General features: G+C 64.0%; 2 protein-coding genes across 7 annotated transcripts; one reads left to right on the top strand and one right to left on the bottom strand.

The window, feature by feature from the left end:
• The first annotated feature begins 2,391 nt into the window (after window positions 1-2,391).
• On the top strand, window positions 2,392-12,459 carry TMEM184A (transmembrane protein 184A). 4 transcript variants are annotated; one of them, XM_069485851.1, is made up of 9 exons: window positions 2,392-2,447; window positions 5,535-5,753; window positions 8,476-8,641; window positions 8,916-9,006; window positions 9,121-9,196; window positions 9,324-9,415; window positions 10,092-10,261; window positions 10,758-10,955; window positions 11,643-12,459. In XM_069485851.1, the coding sequence occupies exons 2-9, from the start codon at window positions 5,535-5,537 to the stop codon at window positions 11,900-11,902; spliced, it is 1,272 nt and encodes a 423-aa protein (XP_069341952.1). In that variant the 5' UTR covers window positions 2,392-2,447; the 3' UTR covers window positions 11,903-12,459. The 4 variants fall into 4 exon arrangements, with proteins under 4 accessions (XP_069341952.1, XP_069341950.1, XP_069341949.1 ...); XM_069485849.1 differs by lacking the exon at window positions 2,392-2,447 and adding an exon at window positions 5,030-5,052; XM_069485848.1 differs by lacking the exon at window positions 2,392-2,447 and adding an exon at window positions 5,080-5,143 and having other exon boundaries at window positions 5,265-5,753.
• A 2,763-nt stretch (window positions 12,460-15,222) lies between these two features.
• On the bottom strand, window positions 15,223-26,285 carry MAFK (MAF bZIP transcription factor K). 3 transcript variants are annotated; one of them, XM_069485852.1, is made up of 3 exons: window positions 26,128-26,285; window positions 18,875-18,954; window positions 15,223-18,159 (listed from the first exon to the last, which is right to left on the bottom strand). In XM_069485852.1, the coding sequence occupies exons 2-3, from the start codon at window positions 18,908-18,910 to the stop codon at window positions 17,731-17,733; spliced, it is 465 nt and encodes a 154-aa protein (XP_069341953.1). In that variant the 5' UTR covers window positions 18,911-18,954; window positions 26,128-26,285; the 3' UTR covers window positions 15,223-17,730. The 3 variants fall into 3 exon arrangements, with proteins under 3 accessions (XP_069341953.1, XP_069341955.1, XP_069341954.1); XM_069485854.1 differs by lacking the exon at window positions 26,128-26,285 and adding an exon at window positions 25,531-25,624; XM_069485853.1 differs by lacking the exon at window positions 26,128-26,285 and adding an exon at window positions 19,606-19,622.
• Between the last annotated feature and the right edge of the window lie 333 nt (window positions 26,286-26,618).

Below are 26,618 nucleotides of genomic sequence, written 5' to 3' on the forward strand. Positions count from 1 at the left end.
GTATCAGGGTTTACCCAGGGTCACAGACACCATGGGAGGCCAGAGCCTGGACCCCCACCAGTGTGGTCTGACCCAGAGGGCTGCTCCTATCCCAGGCGAGGAGCGGGAGTCATGGCCACCAGGAGGCCGCGGGACATGGAACTTGGCTCCCAGGAAGGTGTGCACGTGGATAGGGACGGAGCTAGAGCTGGGAGGTGGCCAAAGGAGGGAGAAGTGGTCCCAGCGTCTCCAGGGAAGGCAGTGGCTGGGCTGACGTGCTGTCCGGGCCTGCCTTGGCCTGCAGGGTAGTGCTGGGGGACGCGGAGCCCCACGGCCTGGCCACTGCACCCCTGCTCCCTCCACTCCTGTGTGTGGGATCACAGCCGGGCTCCCAGGGTCCCAGGCACCCACATGCCCACACCTTGGTGGTGGGTGTTAGTTGAGGCAGGGCTGTTGCTTTGGCCAACGCTGCCTGGCACTTTGCTAGGTGCCCAGCAGGGGAGGGCCTCAAGGGGGGACAGAGGAGCTGGTGGGGCTGGCCTGGGGAAGCCGGGTGTCGAGGCCTGCCACCTCCCAGTCCCCTCTGCAGGTCCCGAGCATGTCCCACCTGGTTGTGCAGCTCGGCGGGGGACACTGCCCTAGCAGGTCCAGGGGAGATAGCTCTCAGGCTCAGCAGTGGAGGCGGCGAGGCAGAGGGGAGGCCTGGCCCCTGCCCCAGGCCCCTGTCAGGCAGGGCAGGCAGTCTGGGAGGGGCTGGCACCGGGTCGAAGGCAGGCAGCTGTGCCAGGGCCATGGCAAAAGGGATGAGGGCATGGAGATTGAGGACTGGCCAGGCAGCTTCTCAGCTGGGGCTTGCTGGAAGCTGCCAGGAGCCTGGTCTCCTGGTCACAGTGGACAATGGCCAGAGGTACCTGGGCAGGCAGGTCTGTCCTGCATGGGCTGGGTTAGCAGCCTCTTGCCGCTGGTGAGTGGAGAATGAGCCTGTGAGTGGTGGCAGAACGGCCAGCCTCTCACTGCCCCTCCCTGGGGACCCCGGTCCTGACCCCTGGGTCCACTGCCAGAGCTTGGTGCAGTCTGGCTTCTGCCTCCCACTGTGGGGCCACACCCGGCGTGAGGTCCTGCTGGGGGGCCACAAGCCCTCCCCAACCCCAGGGCAGGTTGTCCCAGGCCCCCACGATGGCAGGGATCTGCTTGCCAAACCCACACCGAGTGTGCACATCGGAAGCCGGGCCTCCCGAACACACCCTCCAGAGGACCCGCTGGAAGTGGGGAAGGGGTCCGCACCACCTGGCAGTGCCCACCGAGAGTGGGCTCTCAGCCAGGGCCATCCTCTGGGGAGCTTGGGGCCTCAGGGCCATGACATGGGGTCCGCCCCGGCACAGGACAGGAGGAGAGGATTCTGTTCCAGGGCCCCAGGGCACATGAAGGGCTTGGTGAGGCATGACCCGTACCTCCAGACCTGGGCAAATGGCAGCTGTGGACAATGGGGCCAGCCTTGGCCAGGAGGGACAGGGACAGTGTGTCCTGGCCTGGCTCTGCCCTGCCTCTGAGGCCAGAGTGAGGCTCGAGGATGATGACCCGGCTTTGTGTTGGGCCTGCCCCAGTGCGGTTGGGCTGGGCTAAGGGAGACGGGCGGGGCGGGGCGGGGGGCAGCAGCCCATCCTCCCTCGTCCCCTCATGGGACCCTCCTCAGGAAGTCACTTCCTTGAGCGTCAGTTTCCTCGTCTGTGAAATGGGCTAACAGATCCACCCTCTGCCACTGCAGATATCCAGCATACAAGCAGCTTGGGGTGAGGAGGGCCCCAGCCAGGCCCCCACAAAGTCTCCGTGGGACTTGGGACCAGGGCCCTCCGGGGAGGGGGAGGCAGGGGACTGGACACTACCTGGGACCCTGGCTCACTAGGGGTGGCCTTCACTGTCCTAGAACAGGCTAGGTCTGGGGGCCAGGGAAAGTGGGGGATGCAGTCCCGGCCTTGGAGAGTCCTGGCTCCTGCTGGGGAGGTCCTAGAACCAGCTCAGAGCCAGACGGGTGAGGGCAGGACCCATCTAGGGGACTCAGGAACCAGGGGACTTGCGTGCCAGGAGGTGGGAGGAGGGAAGCCAGTGCTCGCTCAGCACCTGGTACGTGCACGTGTTGTGTGTCTCACTGTGTCCGCTCGGTAACTGCTGCTCTCATGTTACAGGTGGGGACACCAAGACCCAGGGACGTGTACTGGGGAATGGTAGAGCTGGGCTTCACACCCAGGACCCCAAACGGTTGGCCTTGCTGAAAGGAGCCTATTGGGCAGGGATTTGGCAGAAAGCCTGGTAGTGCCTGGCATGTGTGATAGGGCAGAGCCTGGTGGGTGAGGCGGTGGGGCGGGAGGCAGATGCCAGCTGGTGCAGAGTGTGGCCCGGCGGAGGGGCAGGCAGGCCGGCATTCACCAGCTCCTGCACTGGGGAGGCCTTCGACTAAACCCATTCTATAGGTGAGAAAACAGAGGCCCAGAGAGGCAAAGAGACTGCCAAGGTGGCCAAGGCCATGGGCAGGACAAAGAGCTGAGGGCTGAGGCTGCCTCTGGGAGTGACTCAGTCAGGAAGCCAAAGAAGAAAGGCTGGGTAGAGAGGGCAGGAGGCTCCCAGAGCCCCAGGTTTGTAAAATGCCTAGGAGGCCCAGTGCTGGGAGGAAGAGGGGCGTGGCCAAATCTGTCTCTTGAGGCAAAGTCATTTCCCCAGAGTGTGCAGGAGGTTCTGGAGTGGGTAGGATTTGGGGCCAGAGCCCAGGCTCTCTAGAAGCTTTCCTATGGGCAGTGGCTAAACAAGAACATGGCAGCGTGGGACAGCTGTGACAACCACTGTGACACTGGGCCTGGCCTCCACCACCAGAGCCAAGGGGTAGCCCTTGCTGAAAGGGCTTCCAAGGATCAGGGACCCTCAGGGGCCATGAGTCAGCTCAGGCTGATGCCAAAGGCCCTTTGCCCACACTCGCCGCTGGCAGAGCTGTGGGCCAAGGAGGTCACCAGGCCTCCCTGGCCTTGCCAGAAAGTGCTGCCTTTTTCCACAGTGGGATCTGCCTCTGAAGAAAGGTCTGAGCTTTGAAAGGCCTTTGGTCTGTGTCTAGGGCCCAGGCCTTGAGCGTCTGCAAAGCCAGAGCCCTTCAGAGCCCTCCCGGAAGCCTGGCCCTGGCGGCTCCAGCCAGGGAGGTCCTTCTGACATCTGGCCACAGTGCTTCCTGCTGTGCCCTCAGTCATTCCCGACATTAGCCTGGGAAGGACCTCGGTGCTCAGAGGTGTGCGGCATGTGGCCCTGGGCCAAGGGCAGGGCAGGGAGCTACCAGGGAGCTCAGGCCTCATGTTGTACTGGGGGCCAGTCCTCATTTCCCCACTTACAGTATGAGTGGGCTGGACAAGGTGATTCCCCGTCCCTTCCAGCCCTGCTCATGCGCCAACACTGACATCTTCACCTTTCAAAGTCTCGAGCCATTGTCACTCGCGGGCAGTGATGGTGCCTGTCTTCATAACTGTTCGAAGTGGTGACGTGAGTGTCCAAGGCCAGAGAGCGCTGGTCCCACACACGGGGCCAGTGCTTCTGCAGGTCACGGGTGTGGCGGGCAGGGCTGGGCAGGGGGCTTCAGGGGGAGCACCTTGTGAACGGTAGGAGGTCACCTTGGCTGCAGGTGCTGCAGACCACCTTGCACACTGATGCCTGGGCCGAGTCGGGGCCCACGGCCAAAGGGCCACCCACAGAGCAGGACACGTGTTCAGTGATCCCCAGCACAGACTGGGGCCTGGCATGTTCTGGAAGCTCCCGTAGGGGGAAGGTAGATGGCAAACACGGTCAGGCGCACAGGGAGTCGCAGCTGAAATTTAAAGGGGGTGATGGGACAGAGGGAATGTTCTTTCCAGAGGTGACACGTGAGACTGCGGAACGAGGCATCACCTGGGAGAAAAGTGGGTACAGAAAGTCCCAGGCAGGGGAACAGGCAGCACTCCAGGTGTGGGGCGAGGCGGGCACCGCTTCCCGAGCTCGTCCTGGGCCGGGGCCTCCCGGGCAGGACAGTGGGGGTGGGGGTGGGGAGAGTGGGTGGGGTGTCTGGGTGGATGGGCCCTGGTCCCTTACGCCCCTTCAGGGCGTTGGACACACTGATGCGCCCCAGTCCCCTCCTCTAAAGGGGGAGCAGCCGTCCAGTCGTTCTGCCTCTGAGCCTGTTCGTCCCGGGCGGTGGGCGGGTCGGGTGTATAACAGGAAGGACAGGTAGCCTGCAGCCCCCTCACGGCACCGGGAGGGAACTTCGCAATGGTCCCCACGGTGGCAGGAAGCCACCGGTCACCAGAGAGCGCGGGCAGGGGCTGAGGGCCCCACCGCCCCTCCCAAGCCAGGGTCTGATGAGCCTCTCTCTGCAGGGGCCCTGCAGGGTGACAACCAGGCTGACACTCCCCGCATTCCCCCCACAAAAACAGAAATGTTTCCAATACAGTTCTTGGGGCTTGGACTTTCTTTTTAATTCAGGGGACATTCACATAACATAAAGTGACCTCTTTTAAGTGAATAATTCCGTGGCAGTAAGCACACACCATGATGCTGTGCACCCACCCCCTCTGCCCCTCGAAAAGACATCCTGCACCATTAGCTCATCACCCCCCTCCCCCCGCACAGCAGGCCCCGCCCACCCGCAGCAGCTGCCGGGCCACCTGACGCAGGCAGGTGAGGGCACCTGGTGGCCAGCAGGTTCCTGGGCGCCAGCTGCCGCGGAGCAGACAGAAGGGAGGGATACAGTGGACAGGCCTTTGCTCCCCTGCCCCTTCTCTGCCCTCCCCAAAGCCAGGAGCTCAGGTGGGCCGCTGGGGAGGCGGCCACCCCACTCGGCCAGGTGCAGATAGCGGCCTTGCCCCACCCACAGCAGGGCGCCAGTGGGGGCCACGTGGCCTTGAGAATGACCAGCCAGGCGTCCCCGGAGGCTGGGCCTCCCAGGGCTGGGCGGAGGAGCTTCCTGCCTGCAGGGGTAGGTGCTGGGACTGTGACGCAGGCCAGTGGGAGGGAAGGAGGCCGGACAGGCTCCCAGTGTGGGAGAGGGACAGACCCAGTGCCCGGCAGGTCAGCAAGAGACGGAAGAGCAAGCCCCGGGCTAGGGAGCAGGCACGGGGCGGCTGAGGGACCTGGCAGCGGGGCCCTGTCAGGTGGGCAGGTGCCTGGGGGCGGGCGGGTGCTGGGCGGGGGGAGCAGGGCGGGGGCTGCACTCTTCCTCCTGCAGCCCTTTGAGGCCACTCCCCTGGCAGTTGGGACTCAGTGGCTCCCCCCTTTCTCAGATCCAGCTGGAAGACAGTCTCTGACCTCTTAAACAAGCTGCCCCCAAGCCCAGGGCATCACACGGGGAAAGTGAAGTGGGACCACCCCAGTCACATGTGGCTGAGCCCCAGGTGGGAGGAAGCCAGGCCCCAGGCTGGTGTCGCTGGTGGGCACGGCCTGGGGGAGCTCACTCCTGGCGTCCCGCGGCCTCCTCCCATCCTTGCACCAGCTCCTCCCCTGGGGCCCGCACCTTTGCCCTCCACCCTGTCCTGTCCTCGCTGCCTCTGCAGATGCGCAACGCCTCGGGGCTCCTGGGGACGGCCGGCGTGCCCCTGGCATCAGCAACCTGGCCGCAGCCCAGCCCCTCACCGGCCCTGCCAGCCGGGCTGCAGGTGGACCTCTTGGGGAACGGCTCCCAGGGTGTCTCCCAACTGTTCCTCACCTCCGCACTGGCCCGCGGGGTCTCGGGCATCTTTGTGTGGGCCGCCCTCGTCCTCACCTGCCACCAGGTAAGCCCTCCCGCCCCTGAGCCTCTTTCTGGACCCCCGTCTCCCAGGACATGGCCGCAGCTCAGCCCAGCCCCACGGGTGTTGCTAGGGTCGGAGGACCTCAAGGGTAGCCCTTGACCCAGACACGGGAGGCCCAGCTGGGCGGGAGGAATAGTGCCCAGGGCCCTGAGGGGTGGCATCAGGCCAGGGTGCAGGCGGAGAGCACAGGCTTCCCCCAGGACATGGCGCGTGGGAGCCGGGCACCTCCCAGGCTGCGTCATCCCTGCCCGCCCTGAGCACTGAGGGTGGCAGCATGGCCCATTTCACAGATGAGGAGACTGAGGTTCAGAGAGACCCACAGTCCTTCCCAGCTCACACAGCCAGAGGGGAGAGGGCCTCCTGCAGAGGCGTGGGTCCTGGGGAGGGCTGGCAGGGTTTGGACTTTGCCCTGCAGGGAGCCGCCAGCCGGAAGCGGGAGCAGAGTCGGAGCTGGGCTGGAGGAGCCAGGACTCCGGGAGGGGCGGCTCCCCTCAGCCTCCTCGCGTGGGAAGCAACTTTCCCAAGCCCCGAGCCACAGCAGCCCCCGGCCCAGAGCGGTCCCCAAGCGTGGGGTCCGGGAGACAGCCATGGAGCTCTCAGAGACCGCCAGGAGACCCCTTAAGCAGGGGTGGGGCAGAGGAGCTGGTGCACAGGTCATGAGGGGCCACAGCCCTGAATGCCAGCTGGTGGAGGCACTGGGGGGCCAAGGAGGGCTGCGGAGGGGCGAGCTGCTCACAGAGCTGCCCTGTAGGGTGGTTCACGTGGCCCTGGGGTGGGTGTGGGTTGGCAGGTGATCCAGGGGTGGGGCAGTCAGCAGACTGCCCAGGTGTGGCCTCAAATAAGCAGAGCACAAGGCAGACGCGTGTGAGGGCAGGCCAGGTAGAGTACAGAGCCACCCAGGCAGTTCGGAGACAGGGCCCTCCTGTTGGGCCATCACAGAGGACATCCCAGAGGAGGCAGTGTTTGAGCTGCAAACCTGGGGACCAGCTGTGGGTGGCTGCAGCCTGGCTTCCTGGGGCCTTGCAGTCAGGGCAGGGCTCGTGGAGTTTGCTTGGGCTGCAGCTTCTGCCTCCAAGCCCACCACCAAGCCCACCCTTGCACGAGAAGCCCAAGATGGGACAGAGAGGGGCTTGGCGCCCTCACCTTAGGGCTGGGGACCAAGGCCAGGGAGGACAGTGGCTTACCTAGGTCGCCCAGCCCGGAGGTACCAGCCCCGGGAGAGGTCTCCTGGTGCCTGGTCATGCCATGCTGTCCCTTGCACCCGGGCAAGGGGAGTGTGTGCCTCATAAAGAACTGGTCCCTGATGCCAGCCTGCCCCAGTCCCCAAGCCGTGCCCCAGGCAGCCAGGGGCACGTGGCTCTGCACATGTGGCTCCCTCTGTGTGGCCTGCCCTCCGCCCACCTCCACTCACGGCATCTCCTCCAGGAAGGCTTCCCCCCAGCACCCGGGCCGGGACAACAGCCAGCTGCTTCCTTTAAAGACCCTGTTTTGTCATGTCCATGTAGAAAACATGGGAGATCTAGAAAGACTTAAAGGCAAAAACTCTTGACCACCTGTATTTCCCCACTGCCCAGGGCTAGCACAGTGATGCATTCTACCAGGCGTTTTTAACACATTTGGGCTCCTACTTAGTCTGCCATCGTGATTTTAGATGTTGCAGTCTAGCAGACCACCTCCCCACATGGGCATGTTCTTCCAGCGTCCTTGTCACTGGCTGTATAAGATCCCTTTGCACGGTCATGCCGCAGTGTGACCAGCCCGGCCCCCGCCGTGACCCTGACGGTCGGTCACTGTGTGTCCCTGTGATGAACGTCCTTGTACACAAACCTTTTGCTTTATCTCTGGGAAGATTTGTTACTAGGAGGAGGCAAAGGGTATAAGTCCTTCTAATGTCCCTGGGACAAAAGCCAAACCGACTCCCAGAGTGTCGGTGCCGGCCAGGCGCCGTGACGCGCCCTCTTCCTCCCCAGGTCTGAACTTCGCAGCCTCGGAGATTCTTGCTGAATGAATGAATGTGTGAGTGAGTGAGTGAGCCCATTGCCAAAGCGCTCACGGAGAACAAACGGGGCTGGGCTGGGCTGGGGGTATCTCATGCCCAAGGAAGTTATTTACCAAAAAAATAAATAAAAGTTCTATTGAACAACATGGTGACTCTCATAAGTAACAATGTGTTGTGTACTTGACGACTGCTGAGAGAGTAGATGTTAAATGTTCTCGCCACGAGCAACAGGTAAGTATGTGAGGAAGTGGAGATGTTCGTAAGTTTGATTTCGCATTCCCGAGCGAATATGTGTATCAAGAGGTCACGTTGTACACCATAGACGCATACAATTTTTGTCAATTAAAAAATATATTTTGCTGGGGGAAGTGGCTCACACCTATAATCCCAGCACTCTGGGAGGCCAAGGAGGGAGGATCGTGTGAGGCCAGGAGTTCAAGGCCAGCCTGGGCAACAGAGTGAGATCCTGTCTCTAAAAAAATAAATAAGTTTTTAAAAATACATATTATTTTGTTGTAATCAGAAATGCATATTTATATACTTATATATTAAATATGTAAATATGTATCTGATTACAATGGAATAATATTTATTGTCTCTAGTTATAGTAAGCGTGCTCATTGTAGAAAACCGGAAAATGTAGGAAAATGTAGGAAAATGGGAGGTAGCTGGTGGCCCGCAGCCCCACCCCACTTCCGCCCCCAGATCTACCTGCACCTGCGCTCCTACACCGTGCCCCAGGAGCAGCGCTACATCATCCGCCTGCTCCTCATTGTGCCCATCTATGCACTCGACTCCTGGCTCAGCCTCCTCCTCCTGGGAGGCCACCAGTACTACATCTACTTGGACTCCGTGCGGGATTGCTACGAAGGTGAGCGGCTGGGCGGCGGGCTGAGGCGAGTGGGGGCTCCCAGGGGCCTGCACACAACACACAGGGCCATCCCCTGGGGCCCCCACCCTTCTGCCCCCATGGCTGGGACCAGCAACGCTGGCAGGCCTCAGGGAGGGGTTGCAGGGGGACTGCCAGAGCCTGGGCGGGAGTGGCCGGAGCCATGCGTGGAGCCCCGTGAAATGGGCCCCATGGAGTCCTGGGAGGGTCTGGCAGGAGCCTCTGTGTAGGGCTCACCCGCTCCGACCCCGCGCAGCCTTTGTCATCTACAGCTTCCTGAGCCTCTGTTTCCAGTACCTGGGGGGCGAGAGCGCAATCATGGCTGAGATCCGGGGAAAGCCCATCAAGTAAGCCCCTCGCCCAGGGCCCCCACCAATGCCCTGCATGCCCAGGACGGAGCGGCCAGGCTGGCGCCGGGACCACGTCCTCCGCGCCCTGCCTCAGGGACTGCTCACCCCCAGGTCCAGCTGCTTCTACGGCACCTGCTGCCTCCGGGGCATGTCCTACTCCATCGGGTTCCTGCGCTTCTGCAAGCAGGTGAGTGGGGCCACCCGCCAGCTCTTCCAGACACCCTCCCCCCGCCCACTAGGGAGGATGGCCAGACCTGTGCCCGCCTGCCCAGTGTGTGCCGTGCCTGCCCTCACTCCCACCCCCCACCACCCAGGCCACACTGCAGTTCTGCGTTGTGAAGCCCGTCATGGCCTTGGTCACCATCTGCCTCCAGGCATTTGACAAATACAGTGATGGGGACTTCAGGTAAGGCCAAGCACAGGAGGAGGGGCCTAGCAGGCTGTCCAAGGCAGAGCACAGCCTCCAGCTGAGCAAGGGGCCGAGTCCTCACCACGAGGACTCCAATGTCAGCAAAGGCCAAGACCCCGGGCCTCCGCCTCCCCCCGGGGAAACCCCAGGGTGAGGCCCTGTCCCAGCGAGCAGGCCAAGGACCCCAGGGTTGCACAGCTCAGGCAGTGATGGCCCCAGACCCCCCTGCAGTGGACCTGCCCGAGGAGAACAGGGGTTGGATTTCAGGGTGCACGGCCCAGGGGGCCAAGGCCCACCCTGACCTGCCGGCCGAGCAGGTGGGCAGTCACCCCTGCACAGGAAGGAGCCCTGCACCGGGTCACACACTGTCACACACACATGCAGGCATCACACAGGTGCATTCACACGCATGCACATGCACGTGTGTGACAGAGGGCGGGGGTGGCTTTCTGACAGGGCGGCAGGGGTCACTCGTTAGAGAGGATGGGGTCCTGGCACGAGGAGAGAGAGGGCCCACCTGTGCCCACCTGGCCCCTCAGCTGCTCCCCTGCAGGCCCTGGGGAGGGTCCTGCCTGGGTCTCAGCGGGGCCCAGGCTCAGTGGCTCTGGGGTGAGCAGGGGAGCAGAAGGCGCAGGGCCACCAGCCCCCTGACCACAGCCCCTCCCTGGCCCAGCGTCAGCAGCGGCTACCTGTACGTGACCCTCGTCTACAACGCCTCGGTCAGCCTGGCCCTCTACGCCCTGTTCCTCTTCTACTTCGCCACCAGGGAGCTCCTGCAGCCCTTCGAGCCTGTCCTGAAGTTCCTCACCATCAAAGCCGTCATCTTCCTGTCTTTCTGGCAGGGTGTGTGGGGCCGGGTGGGGGGCAGGCCTGCTGAGGCAGGGGCTGGAGTCCAGAGAACCTCCATCCCCAGGTCCTGCGTGCCTCGGTTTCCTCAGCTGTAGCACAGGTCAGTAACACAGCCTTCTCAGTGTAAGGCCGGCAAAGCGCCTGGGCGCAAGGGAAGTGGGGAGGTCCCCACCAGCCAGGATGGCCCCGAGGTCAGTGGAGAGAGGTGCAGGGGGGCCATGCCAGTATCTCCCGAGTCCTGGTCCCCAACAGGCCATGGGCAGTTGGCCCCCATTTGCAGAGGAGGACGACCTCCAGCTGGGAGCTGGGGCCCAGGACTGGGGTCGGGCACAGCCAAGACCCTGCCTGTGGGGGTGCCTGCCCACTGCACCTCTTCCTCCCCTGCAGACCCCCAAGCCCTGGGGCCAGCTTTGGTGGGGACTCTGGGGGGGTCGGCTCAGCCCAGCCTCCCGTCCAGGGCTGGTGCCTGAGTGGCTACCACTGTCCCCAGGGATGCTGCTGGCCATCCTGGAGAGGTGTGGGGTCTTCGCCGAGGTCCAGACCTTGGACGGGAGCACGGTGGGGGCCGGCACGCTGGCCGCCGGCTACCAGAACTTCATCATCTGCATCGAGATGCTTTTTGCCTCCATCGCCTTGCGCTACGCCTTCACCTGCCAGGTGTATTCAGAGAAGAAGGAGAACGTACCAGGTATGCTGGGCCCTTGAGCCAGGGCACCTGGAACGTCACAGCCCTGCCCTCGGCACCAGGGCTGTGTCCATCCCACACAGGAGGCCCAGGAATGTCACTTTGCTGGGCAGGGAGACATCGCAGGGTGTCTGGCTCAGGACCGGCACCTCATCTGCGTGTAGCCCAGGCCGGCAGTGGGGCAGGGGCCAGGTGGGCAGAGGCTTAAGCTCTGAGTCAGCTGGAGCTCTGGTGGCACAGAGGCCCAAGGGCTCCTCCGGTGGCAGGGGATCGGTGCCCCAGCCAGGCGTGCCCTGCCCCCCACACAGACACTGGGACCAGCCCCGGGGGCAGGTGAGGTCTGACATCCCAGTGATGGGCCTTTTGGGGCCATAGTTTTGCAGAGCTCACCCAGCCCAGCCCAGGGCCCCTCTCTAGTGCCTCAGGAACTCCAGGGGGACATGGCCCCTGGCAGGGATCTGGGCAGGGACAGGTCCCAGGGCTGGGGTCAGGGATATGGGCTGGGGACCACCCTCTGCTGACCATGGCCAGACCTGGACTGCAGGAGCCACAGCCCGAGGTAGCCCAGGACCAGTGGGGGCAGATGTGCCAGGCAGACTGGGGAGGCGGGGCTGAGCGGCCGTGCTGTGGGATGGGGTCTTTGCAGGGGGGTGGGGGGGTGTTCACATACCGCCCACCCGCCCGCCCCAGGCCCCCCGGCGCCCATGCAGAGCATCTCCAGCAGCCTCAGGGAGACCATCAGCCCCCAGGACATCGTGCAAGATGCCATCCACAACTTCTCACCTGCCTACCAGCAATACACGCAGCAGGCCACGCACGAGGCCCCCAGGCCAGGCCAGGATGGGCACCCCTCACCCGGCACCCACCCTGACACGGCTGGTGGCTCTGGCGGGGGCAGGAAGAGCCGAAACGTGGAGAAGCGGATGCTGATCCCCTTGGAGGACCTATAGGAGCCTCAGGGTTGCTGGCACCCAGCTGGGGACCCAGTTGGCCCCCGCCTCTCCCTCAACCCTCCTGCCAAAGGTCAGGCCTCTCCTGAGAGCCCCCTGGCGAGGCCCGCGGCGGAGGTGCTCCCCATCCTACCTCCAGCCTGTGGTCAGGGCGCTTGGTGGCCCTGCCAGGCGTCCAGGGTCCACACTATCCCTGGTGGGCCCGCTGCCCCGGGGAGAGGCCCCTGAGCAAGGCGTCAGCTCCAGGTGCAACATCAGCCTCAGGGAGCTGCAGGGCGGCCCTCCTTGCACGCGGCTCGAGCAGGCAGACGATGGACAGACCCCCGCTGTGCAGCCGCGGGGAGGACGGCCGGGCAGAGCTGGGCAGCCCAGCACAAGACAGCACGCAGCTTGGGCACCGCAGGCTGGGGGTCACGCAGGCTGGCCGGGGCAGGGGTGATGCCAGCTGAGCTTTGTTGTGGTCGTGGGCTCGTCAGAGAAGCCCATGCTGCCCCCCACACTCCAGCCGAGAGGCGGCCCTGCAAGGCGCCCCCTCGCTGCCTCCCCGGGAGTCACTCTTATTTATATAAACACCTTGGATTTTCTAATGACTCGATTGGCTTCCGACCCTGCAGGGCCAGTGCCCTGGGCAGTGGGCCACAGTGGGGTGGTCAGACGAGGCCCCCTGACCTGAGTGGGGCCGGGGGAGGCCAGCTGTTGCTCTGAGCTGCGCAGGGCACAGAGCTGGGACTTCGAGACCCGATGCCTGAGACTGTGCCACCGGCAAGGCCAGAGCAGCCACCTTTGTCCTCAGAGCCTCAGCTTCCTCGTAACACGGGGCGCGCGTGGGCACAGCCCAGAGAGCTGGGGGCACAGAGGGGCGCCTGCCCTCTCTCCTTGCTCCTCTTCTTCCTCTGTGTGCCCAGCAGGCCCGGGTTCTGGGAGGGCTGGATGGGGACAGGCCCTGTCTCAGGAGGCTGGAGGGCACGAGTAGCCCGGGGGCGCAGTGCTTCCTGGAGGAACGTGGCTGGGCCCTGGGGCGGGGGCCACAGGGGTGGGAGGTGTCAGCTCTTGCGGTGGCCCTGTGTGCATCTCAGTCAGTCCTGCGTGTCTGGCTGCGGCACAGGGGTGGGGCTGGGGCAGGTGCAGACACAGGGCCCAGGGCTTTGGGGCTGGGCGTGGGGAGCGGCCACCAGCCAGCAGGCACAGCGGACAGGAAGGCCGGGCAGGCACCCCTCGGCCCCAGCTCCCTCCCCTGCCACCTGGCCACCTGGCCACCCACTCCCAGGGTCCCAAGAAAGGGGGAAACGAACTGGGATCTCTGAGGGGCAGAGTGGGCCACTCCCTGGCCTGAGGACACAGGGGACTAGAGGCGGTGGTCTCTGCAGGGCCCAGCTGGGCTGTCTGACAAGACAGACCGAGCCCCTCCCCATGCGGGGTGGGAAGACCGCCACCTGCCTTATGGCGCCCTCTGCAGCTGGCAGAGACACAGGGGCCCCGTGGCCAGGCCCGAGTGTCCACCGGTCAGCGGGTTTGGGGTCTGGTGCTCCGTGAGACCTGCTGAGGAGGAGGAGGTGCTCTGGAGGCTGCGGGGGGTCGGGGGAGGCAGGACACGCCTCCGAGCTAGGGGTGGGGGCCTGCTCTGCCCTGCCCTGCAGAGGCCCCCTCCTTTGGGGCCTGAGCTGCTCAGAGCTGTGCACAGAGGGCGAGTGTACAAGGGCCCTTCTGGAAGCCCAGTCGCCGCGTGGGCTCCAGGCCGCAGGGGCTGAGGTGCCACAGGACAGGCTCGTTTGCCAGACGGTGCCTCAGGCCCGTGCTTTGGGGAGGGGAGAGGTTGGCATGGACTGACCACCCTCGGTGTGTGCCGAAGACCGAGCCAGGAACCCGACATGCGCTGGGTTCTCAGGACAGCGGGAAGGTGACCAAGCTGAGAGGTCCAGCGAGTTGCCTGAGGTCACAGCGCAGGGACTTGGACACCGGGGGGCTGGTTCCACAGGCCCACTCTCTCCACCCTGCCAGACACCGGTGCCCCAAGGACGAGGCCCGGCTGCCTTCTTTCTAACATAACACCAAAGCCATGTGGGCTGAGCGCGACGCCCAGCGCTCCTGCCTCGTGCGGACGGAATACGGCTGTGGGGGGGTCCAGGCTGCCGCCTCGCCTCCCGGGGGGGCTGTGGGTGCACTCATGGGAGGGGGGAGGGATGGGGAACACAGATGATGAGGAAGGAGCTCTCCAGGCTTCACCCATGGGCCGAGGAGCAGGCCCCGTGCTCCCGCCAAGTGGTGTAACCTCTCTTGGCCTCGTCTGTGAAATGGCCCCACAGAAAATCCCCGGCAATCCGCACACAGAGGCAGAAGCCCTGGGGGACCCCAGCCCAGACTTGCGGCAGCTGAGCAGCTGGCCAGGACAGGGTCTCCTGCAACACGCCCCTGTCTGCCCACAGCCTCCAGGAGCCCAAGGCTGGGCAGGGGTTCTGTGCCCACAGCTCCCCTCGAAGGGCAGGCTGGGACCAGGTCCCTGGGGCTGGCTGCAGGGACGTCTGGCTTAGCTGGGAAAACACCTGTCATTGCCATTGCTGGTGTCACGAGCTCGGGGCGCAGCAGCCCCAGCACAGATTCAAACCCCAATCTGCTGAGGCGCCTTTTGTGCACATCGCTGCTCACGCGCCACTTACAGATGGGAACTTGTGGCTCAGAGAGGGAAGGAACCAGCCCAAGGTCACACACAGAGTTGGGATTTCAGCCCAAGTGGTCTGGCACCAAAGTGCATTCCTGCCCCGTGAACCCAGGTCTGAGGACAGGGACAGTGGGGCGAGGGTGCTCACCATGAGGGCTGGCAGGGGCAGCACGGGTCAGGACGGGGCCTGGCTCTTCAGAAGGGGCCACCACTTAGGCCACTGTGCGGAGCTCTGCTCTCTGCTCCCCAACATACCCGTCGCTCTCACTTCCCGCGGGCTCATCTCAGAGTCCCGAAGACAAAGCCGTGAGGGGATGCCCGGCCCCCGCACCCGCCTGGGAAACCCAGTGGGAAAGGACAGGCCGCATCAGTGCACAGGAGGCTTCTGGGCAGGGCAGGTGGGGGCACTCAGGAACCCGCTGCCGTGCAGAGTGAGCCCAGGACGTGGAGGCGGCAACAACCACCTGCGTCCTGCCCGGCTGACACCATTCCCACGGCTGTCCCGACATCACAGTCGCAAGTGCTGGAAACCCACCCTGAGCCGCCTCTCCGGGTGACATAAGGGGACATGCAGGGGCCCAGAACATCCCAGCAGCCCCCAGGACGGGGGTTCTTGGCCCAAGAAAGCCCCAGCCCAAACACCAACATGGCAACGAGAAGGATCTGAAACCAGAAAAATCTTTATTGCAAAGGTACAAAAGCAGTCACAGCAGCAAGATGTACAGCAGTAAATCAGGTGGCAGCCGCGACACGGGGACAGGGCAGGGTGGCGGGTGAGGGCCTGCGCCAGGCGAGGGTCCATACATGTGATCTCTCCTCAATAATTTATATCACGTAAAAAGCAGCACAAAAATAAATATTGAAATGAAACCGCCGAGGAGCAGAGGCAGGAGAAACCAGGGGAAGACGCGGGACACGGGGGGTCCCGACCGCCTTGGGAGAAGCAAAGACCTTCCTTCTTTGGAAGCCTGAGGCACAGAGACAGAAAACAAACCCACACGACAAAGAGGTCCTTGTCTTTTTTCTTAAATAAAAAAAAAAAAATCCATATATTAAATCATGACAATGAAATCTCAATGATCAGAAAAGAGCAGAACGCACCATCTTGGGCAGGCAGAGCCGGGGGGGGCGTCCCCTCCCCACCCCACGGCGATGGTCCCCCCACCTGCCCACGTCCCACAAGACAGGGACACCAAGGACCCCAAGACTGCAGAGGACGTGCAACCCACCGCGGCTCCGAGCATGACACCTGCCGGTGTGGGGTTGGTGCAGCCACGGAAGACGGGGGAGGCGGCGGGCACCGGCCTCCTTCCGAGAGGCCAGGAGGGAGGGCGACCCGCCCCCACTCCCACCCGCCCAGCATCCACCGCGGCTCTGCTCTGATAAAGATTTACAGTATCAAACTGGAAAAGGAAAATCGCTACGAAAAATCTATACGATAAAATGTGTATATAATTTTATATATATATATATTTTATCTTTCTCTCTTTAAATATTCCCCATGGTCCTTATCGATATCCAATATGGATTACCTACCATGGCTGTGGCGTCACCACCTCGTATCTAAACACCGGCCTTCTGCACCGGCAGGGCCCCGTGTGCCCTGGAGCCGGCTAGGCCTGCAGCTTCCTGGTCACTCTAACAGCAGACAGAATCGTGTCGCAGCCCTGGGGCCGCCCGTCCTCTGCCCTCCTGCCCGGATCACACCCACAGGGGGTGGTGCCGCTTGCTGGGGTCTCCCTGGGTGGGCGTGGCTCAGAGGGAACCAGGGGCCGGGTCCTGGCATCGCCTCAGCTTTTCCTACGTGGCGGCTTCTGGCCAGTGGCTGGGGCTCCATCTTGCCAGCTCGCCCCAGGTGGGGGTCCCAGGACGGCCACAAGCCCCCATGCACAGGCACCAGAGCCCTCAGGGCTCCCTGCGAAAGGAAGCCCAAGGACGGCCAAGACACAGCCACTGTGAGCTCTGGGAAGAAAGCGCAGGGTGGCAGAGCCTGCCTCCTGCCAGAGCTGCCAAGGCGCTCCTGGCCCAGTGTCCAGCCCCTCCCCTCCAGTCGCACCCTCCGACCTCCCTGCGTCCCAGGCCCACCTCTCATGTTCCCGGGGCACTGCTCCCACCTCCTCCCCCACTCCACACAGGACGTCCCCCCGCCACCTCCACGTCCACCGGCATCCCTCAGGCCACAGCCCCCACCCGGGCCGCAGCAGCCCTGCCCTCCAGGCCACAGAAAGACCCTCACGCTCTCCCGTGCCCACTGCAGCTGGCAAGAGGCAGCTCCAGGGAAACCGGCCTGAGACCTGCCTGTCTGCACTGAGACCCGGGAATGGCCCATGGGGTCGTGACCACGTGGGCTGGCTCCTGCGGGGAGGTGGCTTCTGCACCTACACAGGCGACGCAGGACCACGACGTACACACACCTCCCCCGCCCACGTACCCACAGGCCGTCCCCATGCGATCAGCTGCTCTTCCAAGGCCCCCCGAGCTGCCGGCACACGGGTGCAGTATTGGCAGGCAGGTCTGTACACACGCATGCAGGTGTACACGCGTGTACCATGCATACACAGGCACCAGCCCACGCCGGCGGCCCTCCCATCCGTGCCCGAGCGGCGGAGGCTGCATGCTCAGGGCTGAAGCAGATCACAGTGCGCCTCGACAGGGATGGCTGGAAGACGAAGGGGCCGACCGCCTTCCGTCCACTCCCCTCTCGGGGCAGCCAGAGCCGGGTCAGGGCAGCGGGGCTCCGGCAGCGGCTGGCGGGCTGCCCACAGGACGCGGAAGACAAGCCCCCGCCAGCCAGGCTGCAAGGGCAGCTGCTGCCTCTGGCAGCCCCTGCAGGAGACATCAGCACCTTCCTTCCCAGGACCTTCCCGCCCTACATCCTGACTCCCATGGGTGCGAGACACCAGCTCCCAAAACCAGACACATACGCCGGGGAGAAGGGGCAGGGCGTGTGAGTGTGTGTGCACGCGTGTGCGCATGAGCGTGGGTGGCGTGCGGCGGCGGCTCCCCAGAGCCTGCTCCGCATCCCGCACCTGCAACCTCGCCCTGGCGCGAGCTGCCGTGGCCCAGGGGGCCGCACTTTGACTTGGATGTTGACAGTCTGGGTCCCAAGGACCCTCTGACAGGCACGCGGGAGGCGCCGGCCCACCGCCCCCCCACGTGGCCCCGGCAGGCACTAGGACGCGGAGAAGGGCACGGAGGGGGCAATCTCCGCGGACTTGACGATGGTGATGACGCTGGTGGTGGCCACCTTGGTGGGCGCGACGGGCCCGCGGGCCACGGTGCGTGCGAAGGTCTGCAGGGCCTCGTACTTGGAGCGCAGGGCGTCCAGCTCCAGCCGCATGCTGCTGTTCTCGCGCGCCAGCTTCTCCACCTCCTGCTGCAGCTCCACGCGCTGCCGCTCCAGCTCCTCCTTCTGCGTCACCCGCTTGATGCGGCAGCTGGCTGCGTAGCCGCGGTTCTTGAGCGTGCGCCGGCGCTGCTTCAGGCGGGTCACCTCCTCCTTGGTGAGGCCCCGCAGGTGCTGGTTCAGCTCGCGCACCGACATGGACACCAGCTCATCGTCGCTGAGCACCGGGGCGTTCTCGCCCGCCTCCTTCTTGACCTATGGGCCAGAGAGCCGGTCACCACCGGGAGGGCCGGGCTTGGGGACAACTTGGCAGCCACAGGGACACCCAACACGGTAGTCAGGAGCCCGGCGTCCAGGGCAGAAAGCCCGGGCTGTGACCCTCTGCACGCTCTCTCGGGCTGCCTGACATGGTGCCACAGGCGGCCCCCAGGACAACTACCACTGTCACACGACCCTCTTAGAACAGGATAGAGTTTAGGGCTGTCCCCGTAGGAGGGCAGCAGTGACCTCGGTCCATCCTGGTTCCTGTCCACACGTGTGTCCTGTGTGCCAGCGACACTGTCAGGGCCAGGAGGCAGCAAGCACCAGCACAGACAGAGCCAGAGAGCCCCGGTCACCAGAGGCCACACTGCCACCCAAAGCTGGGTGACAAGCTTGGGCAGAAACAGGGCCTGGGGACTCACGGATGCAGCCCCAGCCAGCGGGCACCCGCCCTGCACCCCCTCAGCCTGGGAGTCGTCTCCCTAGACTTCAGGGCTAGGGTCTCCCAGGGCCAGAGTCCCCACTTCTGTCACCCCCCCCCACTGGCCCCCCCAGCCGACAGTGCCCCCCAGTCCTGGTGACAGGGAGGCTCTTGTCACACCCTGAGGGCAGCCTGGGAAGGAAGCTGCTCCGGAGTTGAGAGAACCTTTCCCAGGCCTGTGTCGGGGACAGTGACGGCCCTGCCCAGAGCAGCCGCCCAGCGCCTTACCTTTAATGCCTTGTTCGGTTTGGGATTAGTCGTCATAACCTGGGCACGGTCACCAGGACGGAACTGCTTGGAAATCGTCACTAGAAAGACACAAAAGAGCACACGGAAGTGAGCGTGGTTAGGCACTGGCAGGCTGGGGACGGGCGGCTCCTCTCTCAGCAGGGCTGTCCCAGGGAGACCAAGTGCCTCAGCCCGTGCTGTCTGGTCACAGCACCCGGAAAACAAGACGGGCATTGCCATACCCCAGCCCTGCGAGGGGCCCCCGGGCGCGCCTCACTCCAGCATCAGCATGGGCCCACAGAACAGCTGGGCCCCCGCCCAGGCCCCCGACAAGGGCCTGACAGCCACACGCTGCCCCTTGCTGCCCTCCCCATGCTGGAGCTGCCAGGGCTGCGGGGTGGACGTCAGGCGTCAGCAATTGTTGCTTCCTCCTGTGAGTCCCTTCCTGAACTCAGACGAGACACTTGCACCCGAGAGGCTCACAGTGCTCTGTCCTGGATACCCAAGCGTCCTGCAGCAAGGCCTCCCGGGAACAGCCTGCCCAGCACCCAGGGGCACAGCTGGCCCCACTGGACGGTGGCCCTGCCTGGCAGAGCGCCCGTCACTCCACACCCAGCTGGCTCCTGAGAGGGGAGCCCCTGCCCTCGTGGAGCCTCACCCTAAAAGATGGGCCAGGGTAGAGCACCTGCCACCCCCAGCCCCGCCTTCTCTGCAGCCTGAGGGACACCTACCAGGGCCAAGGGCGCTGCGGCTGTGACATCACCACCTCCACGAGAGCGGCCCCTGCACCAGGACCCTGCGGCCTGAGGGATGGGCGGGGGCTCCTGGGGGACAGCAGGTCTAGAGGCTGTGGCCAGAGGTGGGGAGCCGCCGCCGCCTCACCAGCTAACGGGCCGTCTGGCGGGAGCTGTCCCCGCCACCCCCGCCCGCGCGCCCGCCCTGCCCAGTCTCCGTCTGCATTGTGTCACACATTCTAATCATTCATGAAAAACCCAGCCAAACCATCCCAAGCATGATTCCCCTCTGATAGTTGCCATGGCGACCTTGGGAAGTGGCCAGCCCCCCCACAGTCGTCATGGAAACGGAGAAGCCCAAAAGCAATGAGGACTTCAGGTCAGGCCTGTGCTCAGACATCACGAGGCATCAGGCAGTAAACAAACACAGGCGCCCCCATCCGTGAGGAGGGGGCTGCAGAGGACACAAGACAGCCGTGGGTGGGTCCACACCCCCACCCCGCCCACTACCCACACTCCAAGCACAGGACGAGATGAGCCGAGCAGAGGGGACGTCAGAGAAACACGCAGAGAGGGGTCCTCAGGTCCAGAGGGCAGCCCTCGGCGAAGCGTCTCCCCCAGCGCGAGTCCCCTGGGTGGGCGACCCCACTGGGCCTGCTGCACACCCAGGACCTGGGCCCTGCACTGGTGAGCCTGGCCTGGACCTCCCCACCCTCTGGCCCTGCCTCTGCTGGGGGCCCCTGGGCCGTGTCCCCACAGCCCTCCCACTGCCCATGACCAGAGGGCTGCAAACCAAGACAGGGTCCCAGTCCTCTAGCGGCACTGGCGGGCAGAGCAGGACTCCGGAGAAGGCCTCTGGTGGGCTTTGGGCTCCTGGGCAGGAGGGACCCAGCACTCCCCACAGGGACCCTGAGAGGCAGCAAGCAGTGGTCTGGGGTGACCCTCACAGGGAGGGAGCGGCGGTGAACCCTGTCATTTGGGAGAGACCCAACCAGCGAGCACCCCACAGGCCTGACCCTCCCACCCTGGGCTGGGGTGAAGCCGACACTTGGGGGGCTGGGCCCCAGCTGGCTCCTGCCACCCAAGAGGGCCTGGGGGCACCAGAAGGTCTCTGTGTCGGAGGGGGAGGGCCGCGGGCTCTCCCAGCTCACACTCAGAGCACGTCAGTGCACAGGGCTCAGCGGCCAGTGACATAGCTATGTGGTGAGTCACCAGCTGTTTACAGAGCCGGAGCTCACATTCCCACACACCCGAGGCCCCTCCCACCCGGCGAGGACCCGCTCCCTGGGGCCCACAGGGCCACCGCCTGCCGAGCGGAAAAGGGAGGTCCAGTGAAGGGGCCCACTGGCTGGACCCCCTGGTGACGTCCTGAGCTTGGCTGGACACCGGGGGCAAAGTTCAGTGCAGAGATCTTTCCATTAAGGAGATGGGATGCCGAGGTGACCAGGAGGCTAGGACAGGGGCTCAGAACCCCACAAGTGACCCCATGAGGGTCAGCTGACCACTTTCACGAGCTTAAGGACGTGGACGATGCCTGCGCTCCCCCATACCCCTAGGGCCCGGGCGCACCTGTACCAGGGCCCGAGAACAGGATACCTGTAGGCTCAGAAAGGTGAGGCAGGACGGCGTCAGCCAAGTTGGGGCCCAGATGCCCCAGACCAGGGTCCTGCCCTTCAGGCTGGTGCCAGGCGCAGAGGGCGGGTCGGGCCGGGCGCTGCTTCTGTGAACTCGGCGCGTGGAAAGGTCGACACTGCTACTAGCCTCTACCCAAAACACACAACACGAACCCACGTGGTACCGACCTAAAGTCGCTTCCAACACCAAAGGCAAGAAAAGTGAGTTTGCTTTTGGAAAGAAATCCAGAGGACAGTTTGCACGTGTGAGAAAGTCTGCAAAGCAACTCATTTAAAAACAGCTGCTTTAAAAGGGGTTTTGTAAATCACCAGACCTCTGGCAGCCTCGATGCCACCAGAGCGCCCACAAAGGACCCTGCTCCAAGCCGGGCTGGAGACGCAGCCTTGGGAGGCCGCGGGCAGCAGCGCACGCCTCTGTCACAGAACACCCGAGAAGCTGCTCCCCAGCTCCTGTGCGCCCCCAGAGCACTGCTGCCCGGCTCCACAGAGCCCACTCGGCACACGCCTTGCCCATCAACGAACAGATCTCAGCGAGGCCTTTCGTGGGACCCGATGCCCTGTGAGGTCCCCTGAATTTCAGTAAAGTCACCAGAGAGGTTTAGCAGCCAGTGCCAAGGCTGGGATCCTGCAACGGCGGGTCTGAGTCGCCGAGGTGCACACTCGCTGATCTGCGTGAGACAACAGCGTCACGTCCCACATCCCTGAACACACGCTGCCCCAGAATGGCCTCGGTCGGCACCTGTAACTTGGAACACCCGCTAGGTGACTGTTTTTCTAATTGAAGAGGTAGGGTTTTCAACCCAAAGCCAGAAACGGCAATGGGATGTCCCTCGAAACAAGGCTCAACAGGAAAAACCATTTCCTCTAGAACAGGCGGCACACACACATCGGCAGCCTCATGGAGCCCACTCTGCGTCCGCCGCGTGGGACGAACCTGGGAGCCGGAGCCGCAGGGGCCCACGAGGCGCAGGGCAGGGCTGCTCTGCCCACGAAGGGCGTGGCAGGGACTCAGAATCGGTGCCCGGGCACCCCAGAGGGCAGGGCATGTAGCTGGCGTCAACAGTCCAGAAACTGCCCTTTCAGAAAGCGGGTGAGCCAGAGGGTTGTTATTTCCTTTTTAAATCCCAGCAAATAGTCGCTGTCACCTGCTGTTCTGACTGAGCTCGTCGGGGGGTTTATAGCTCCGACATCTCTCTGTGTGCTGGCACACAACGAGAAAGACCCTTCTGGGCCCAGGAGGGGACCTCTTCTGTACAAAGACAGGTGGGGAGTGGGCCAGAGCCCACCTGGATGGCCGCAGGGATGGATTCCAGGAGAGAGGAGATCTTACCGTTTCAAAGGCCTCTAATTCCTTCCTAGGTAAGTGACTGACCCAGACCACCCTCCCCATTCTCTGAAGCTAGCACGGCTGGGCTCCCCTCGAGGCGCCAGTTCTTGAGGACTGCGATGCCACACCCCCACCACCTCCAGGCCTCCTGGGAGCACCCCTTCCCACTCCTGTTCCCACAGGTGACGTCGGATACGGGAAGATGGAGCAGTGGTGGGAGGAAGGTGGAAGTTCTGCCCAAGAGGAGCAGGTTCAAAAATCCAGGCAGCGAGGCAGCAACTCCCCTCCTCGCAGCGACTCCTGCCAGGGATGCAAATCCACAAAACCAGAAACCCCCGGGGACATGGCTGCTTCTGGCGGGAGGCTTTTGACAAGGGACACAAAGTGGGTGCCACTCCTATGAGTGGGTGGGGCCGAGGCGGCGCTGGTACCCAGAGGGCACTCCCAAACTGGTCCCCAAGAAGGGCCAATGACTCATCCTACTGAGATGTCCTGGACCAGGAAGGGTCCCCACCACCCCTGGACGTGGTCCCTCAGCGTGCAGGATTTGTCCTGCAGTACCCCGCTCGATACCCCCCAGCCCGGGCCACCCCAGCCTGAAGCCTGGCCCTGGCCAGCTGCCCTCCGGCAAGCCACGACTGTCTGCCCTGCTTGGAGGACGTCTGGTCACCTTGCATTTGCAGGCTGAGGAAGCTGTGTCATCCCAGCTACATCCAGAGGTGACTCAGACAGCTGCTGTGGCTGACAGCAAGCTGCAGACCACACCCCCCCACCCCCCAGCACCCCACCCTGGCTCCTCCACCCCAGCCCTCCCCACGCCCCAGCTCGCTGAGTGGTCCCCCTGCCTGAGGCTCCTGTCCAGGCTAAGGGCTCTGTTCTAGCCCCAGCTCCAGCCTCCACATCCAGCAGGGACGTCCCCTAGAAAAGCCCAGCGACCCAGACACTCCCCATCCTCCCCTCTGAGTCCCGAGTTCAGGGGACATCACCCCCCACTATACCACTCATGCACCATCACCCCAACCCCTCGTCTCTCCTTCTCGTCCACTCATCCAGCTTCTCCTGTCTGGACCACAGCTTTGGCCGAACCAGATGCCCTCACTCTGGTCTTGGTGCCTCAATCTTGGTCCCACAGGTGGGTGGAGGTCTCAAGTCCCTCCTGAGCCACCACTCCTTGCCCCGTTGCCATTTCAGGCTTCTATGCTGGGCATGTCCTCCTTGAGGAAGGCAAGTGCCCTCTACTGAGACCTGATTCTAGATCCTTCTGTGGACAGGTGGTGCCTCACTGCATGGTGAGCTCCTGCCAGGCAGGGAACGTGTCTTCCCTACACCGGCTCCTGCCGCCTAACACAGAAGCAGGCCCAGCACTGGGGTCAGAGAAGCCAGGCAGGGAGAGGGGGGCCGGAGAGCAACCCCCACCCCAGCACCTCGCTAGACGGCAGACGCTGGGCCAGACCCTGACTCCCAGCCACCCACCTCTGCGACTTCAGGCTGGGTGAGTGAACCCTCAGGGCCTCAGTTTCCCCACCTAACATGGGCAGTCAGGGTGGACTGTGTGACCCCTCAGGTTTTCTACCTGCTCCGAAATTCTACAATTTTAAGGTGACACTTTCAATTTCCTGAAACTGTAAGAAAGCGGAAACATGACGAGTCTGTGACTTATAAAAAGCAAAAGTAAATACCGGAGCAACGCATCTTCCACTTGCAGGGAACAGGGAGGGTGGGGAGCAGAGCGGTGAGTCACTGTTTACTGCTCCGAGGAGCCACACAGAGAATTCTCCCAGCTGGCCGGATTTCCATTTCCCGTGTGGACTGGACCCGAAACCCAGAAAGTCCACTCCCGAAACCTTTAGACTCAGAAACGGCCGGGACAGAAACAGGCATAACTTCTTCTAGGGCCGGATGGCAAACAGCTCTGAGACTGTAAACAAACCCTCCCACCGTCACAGAGCCCTGAGAGCGAAAGCACGCACCTCAGAGGACAAGCAATGGCCAGGAAAACGTCTTACTCAACAGCGGCCTAGCGGGGGCTGGAGAAAGGGCTGGACCCTCGTGGGAGCCGCCTTCCACAAGTCCCCTCTTCCAAGTCCTGATTCTAGCAACCACCTGGGGAGTAAGCAGTACTAAACTTGGAACCAGTCCCGCCAAGCCCAGACTAAGTTCAAGTACAAATGGCAATTGTGCTCCAGAGAAGCCGAGTTTGGTTTTTGCTTTAATAAATGTTTTATTCTGGAATAATGAGAGGTCTAGTTTTAAGTTATAAAAGTTGACTCCCTCTAAAAGGTCAAGCTCCCAGACATTCCTATTGGGTTACCTAAGGAGGGAAGTTCTCATAAATAGTGTTGGATGCCCACAACGCAATGGGCTGTAGCTGCGTCCCACACACCTGCACAGCCCACCTACACCTTTCTAGACCCCATCCACCTGCTTAGACTAGCACCTTTTCTAAAGCTCCAAGTCCCTGGAAACATCCTGCTTGCTGAGCGCAGCTCCAGAGGCACCGCAGCCCAGGAGATGCCTTTACAGCGCTGCTGTCACAGCAAAGCCTCCCCAGTCGAGAGATTCCCAAAGCCCACCCTGGTCAACCAAAGGTGAGGGAAGAGCTCAGTCCAAGCCAAACCACACAGATTTCTATCAGGCATTTCATATGGCAGTTCGGCGTCTCTGGAGCATCCCGTGGCCAGGCGCCTGGCAGAACAGAGGGGTTGTCCGTCGGTCCATCGCAGAATGAATGGCTAGTGGATCCGATCCTGCCTGGGCTACAAGAGCGCGTAAACACCACCCTAATCATTAACAGAGACACAAAGAGGCTGCTCCACGGACTGGGGGAGTCTGCCGGTACTCAGGAGACCCCGCGACAAGTCAGCAGGGCAGGACCACCTGCTTCTCCCAAAGTGGACCCAACTCAGAGCCAGGAGCACGAGGGGTCCCTCTCCTGGCTCCAGAGACTGTACAGAAACACACCTCGCGCGTTTCCTGAACTTGACAGAGGTCAGAGAACCGACACGGTCAGAGCCGGAGGAGCCCTCACCCTGTCCGCACGTGAGCCAAGTGACACGGGCCGCCAAGACTGTCACCTGCCGCCTCCCGACCCACGGCTTCCGGTGCCCGCGCAGCTCGGCCCTGGGGGACTCGGGACCCTGAGCCCGGCCCCTCGCCTCCGGGAAGGCCGCGCGGACCCGCTCGTCCCGCGGCGCGGCGTGGACCCTGCCCCCGGGCGGGAGCGGCGCCCGTCACGGCGGGACGCAGGAGGGCAGGCCCGGCTCCGCCGCGGAAACGCGGGGCGGAAGCGGCGAGGTGCAGACGGCCCGGGCCCCTCCGCGCTCCCCGCACGTGGCGCCGCGCCCCGCACTCCCGGCCGTGGGTCTGGGGTGGGCGCCGGGCGGGCCGCGCCGCACCTTCAGGGGCGGGGCGAGAGGACCCTGGCCCAGCCCACCTGGGCAGGTGCGCGGCGGGGGGCGGGGGGCGGGGGTCCCGGGCACGTCGACCCCGCCCGGCCCGCGCCCAGGCGGCCGTGACTCAGCGGCCCCGCGGCCCCAGTCCAGGCCGGCCGCTGCTCACCTGGCGTCGCGCGTGGGGCGCGGGCGCGCGCGGCGGCTCCTCGCGGGCACGCGCTCTCCTCGCGCTCGCGCTCACCCTCCCGCTGCCCCTGGGCCGCCGCCGCCGCCTGGCGCTCGGGCTCCGACTTCGCGAAGAACAACGAGTCCCCCCGCCCGCCAGCGCGCCCGCCGGGCTCCCCAGCATCTGACTCCGCTTCCGGGATCGCGTCGGCGCGCGTCACACCCGCCCCGCCCCCGCCGCCGGCCACGCCACGCCCACGCCTAGGGCCACGCCCACATCGCCGGCCCGCCACACCTACGCCGCTAGCCATGCCACGCCCCTGGGGCCGCCCCGCCCACCCGGCAGGCCATGTCGGTCACGCCCACTCCCCGCCTCCACCACGCCCCCTCCCGGCGCCACCGGCCACGCCCTCCGTGCGGTCACGCCCCTCTTTTCGGCCACGCCCCCTCCCCGGCCGGGCGGGGCCGGCACCAGCCGAGCGCACCTGTACA

Source organism: Eulemur rufifrons, chromosome 14 (genome assembly GCF_041146395.1).
Source record: "Eulemur rufifrons isolate Redbay chromosome 14, OSU_ERuf_1, whole genome shotgun sequence".
NCBI lineage: Eukaryota > Metazoa > Chordata > Mammalia > Primates > Lemuridae > Eulemur > Eulemur rufifrons.

Coding starts and splice junctions, on each gene's coding strand:
- TMEM184A (XM_069485851.1), top strand. CDS start 5,535: ATGCGCAACGCCTCGGGGCTCCTGGGGACGGCCGGCGTGCCCCTGGCA. Junction 9,197..9,323: donor TCCTGCGCTTCTGCAAGCAG/GTGAGTGGGGCC, acceptor CCCACCACCCAG/GCCACACTGCAGTTCTGCGT. Junction 10,956..11,642: donor GAAGAAGGAGAACGTACCAG/GTATGCTGGGCC, acceptor CGCCCGCCCCAG/GCCCCCCGGCGCCCATGCAG.
- MAFK (XM_069485852.1), bottom strand. CDS start 18,910: ATGACGACTAATCCCAAACCGAACAAGGCATTAAAG. Junction 18,160..18,874: donor AACCGAACAAGGCATTAAAG/GTAAGGCGCTGG, acceptor TCTGGCCCATAG/GTCAAGAAGGAGGCGGGCGA.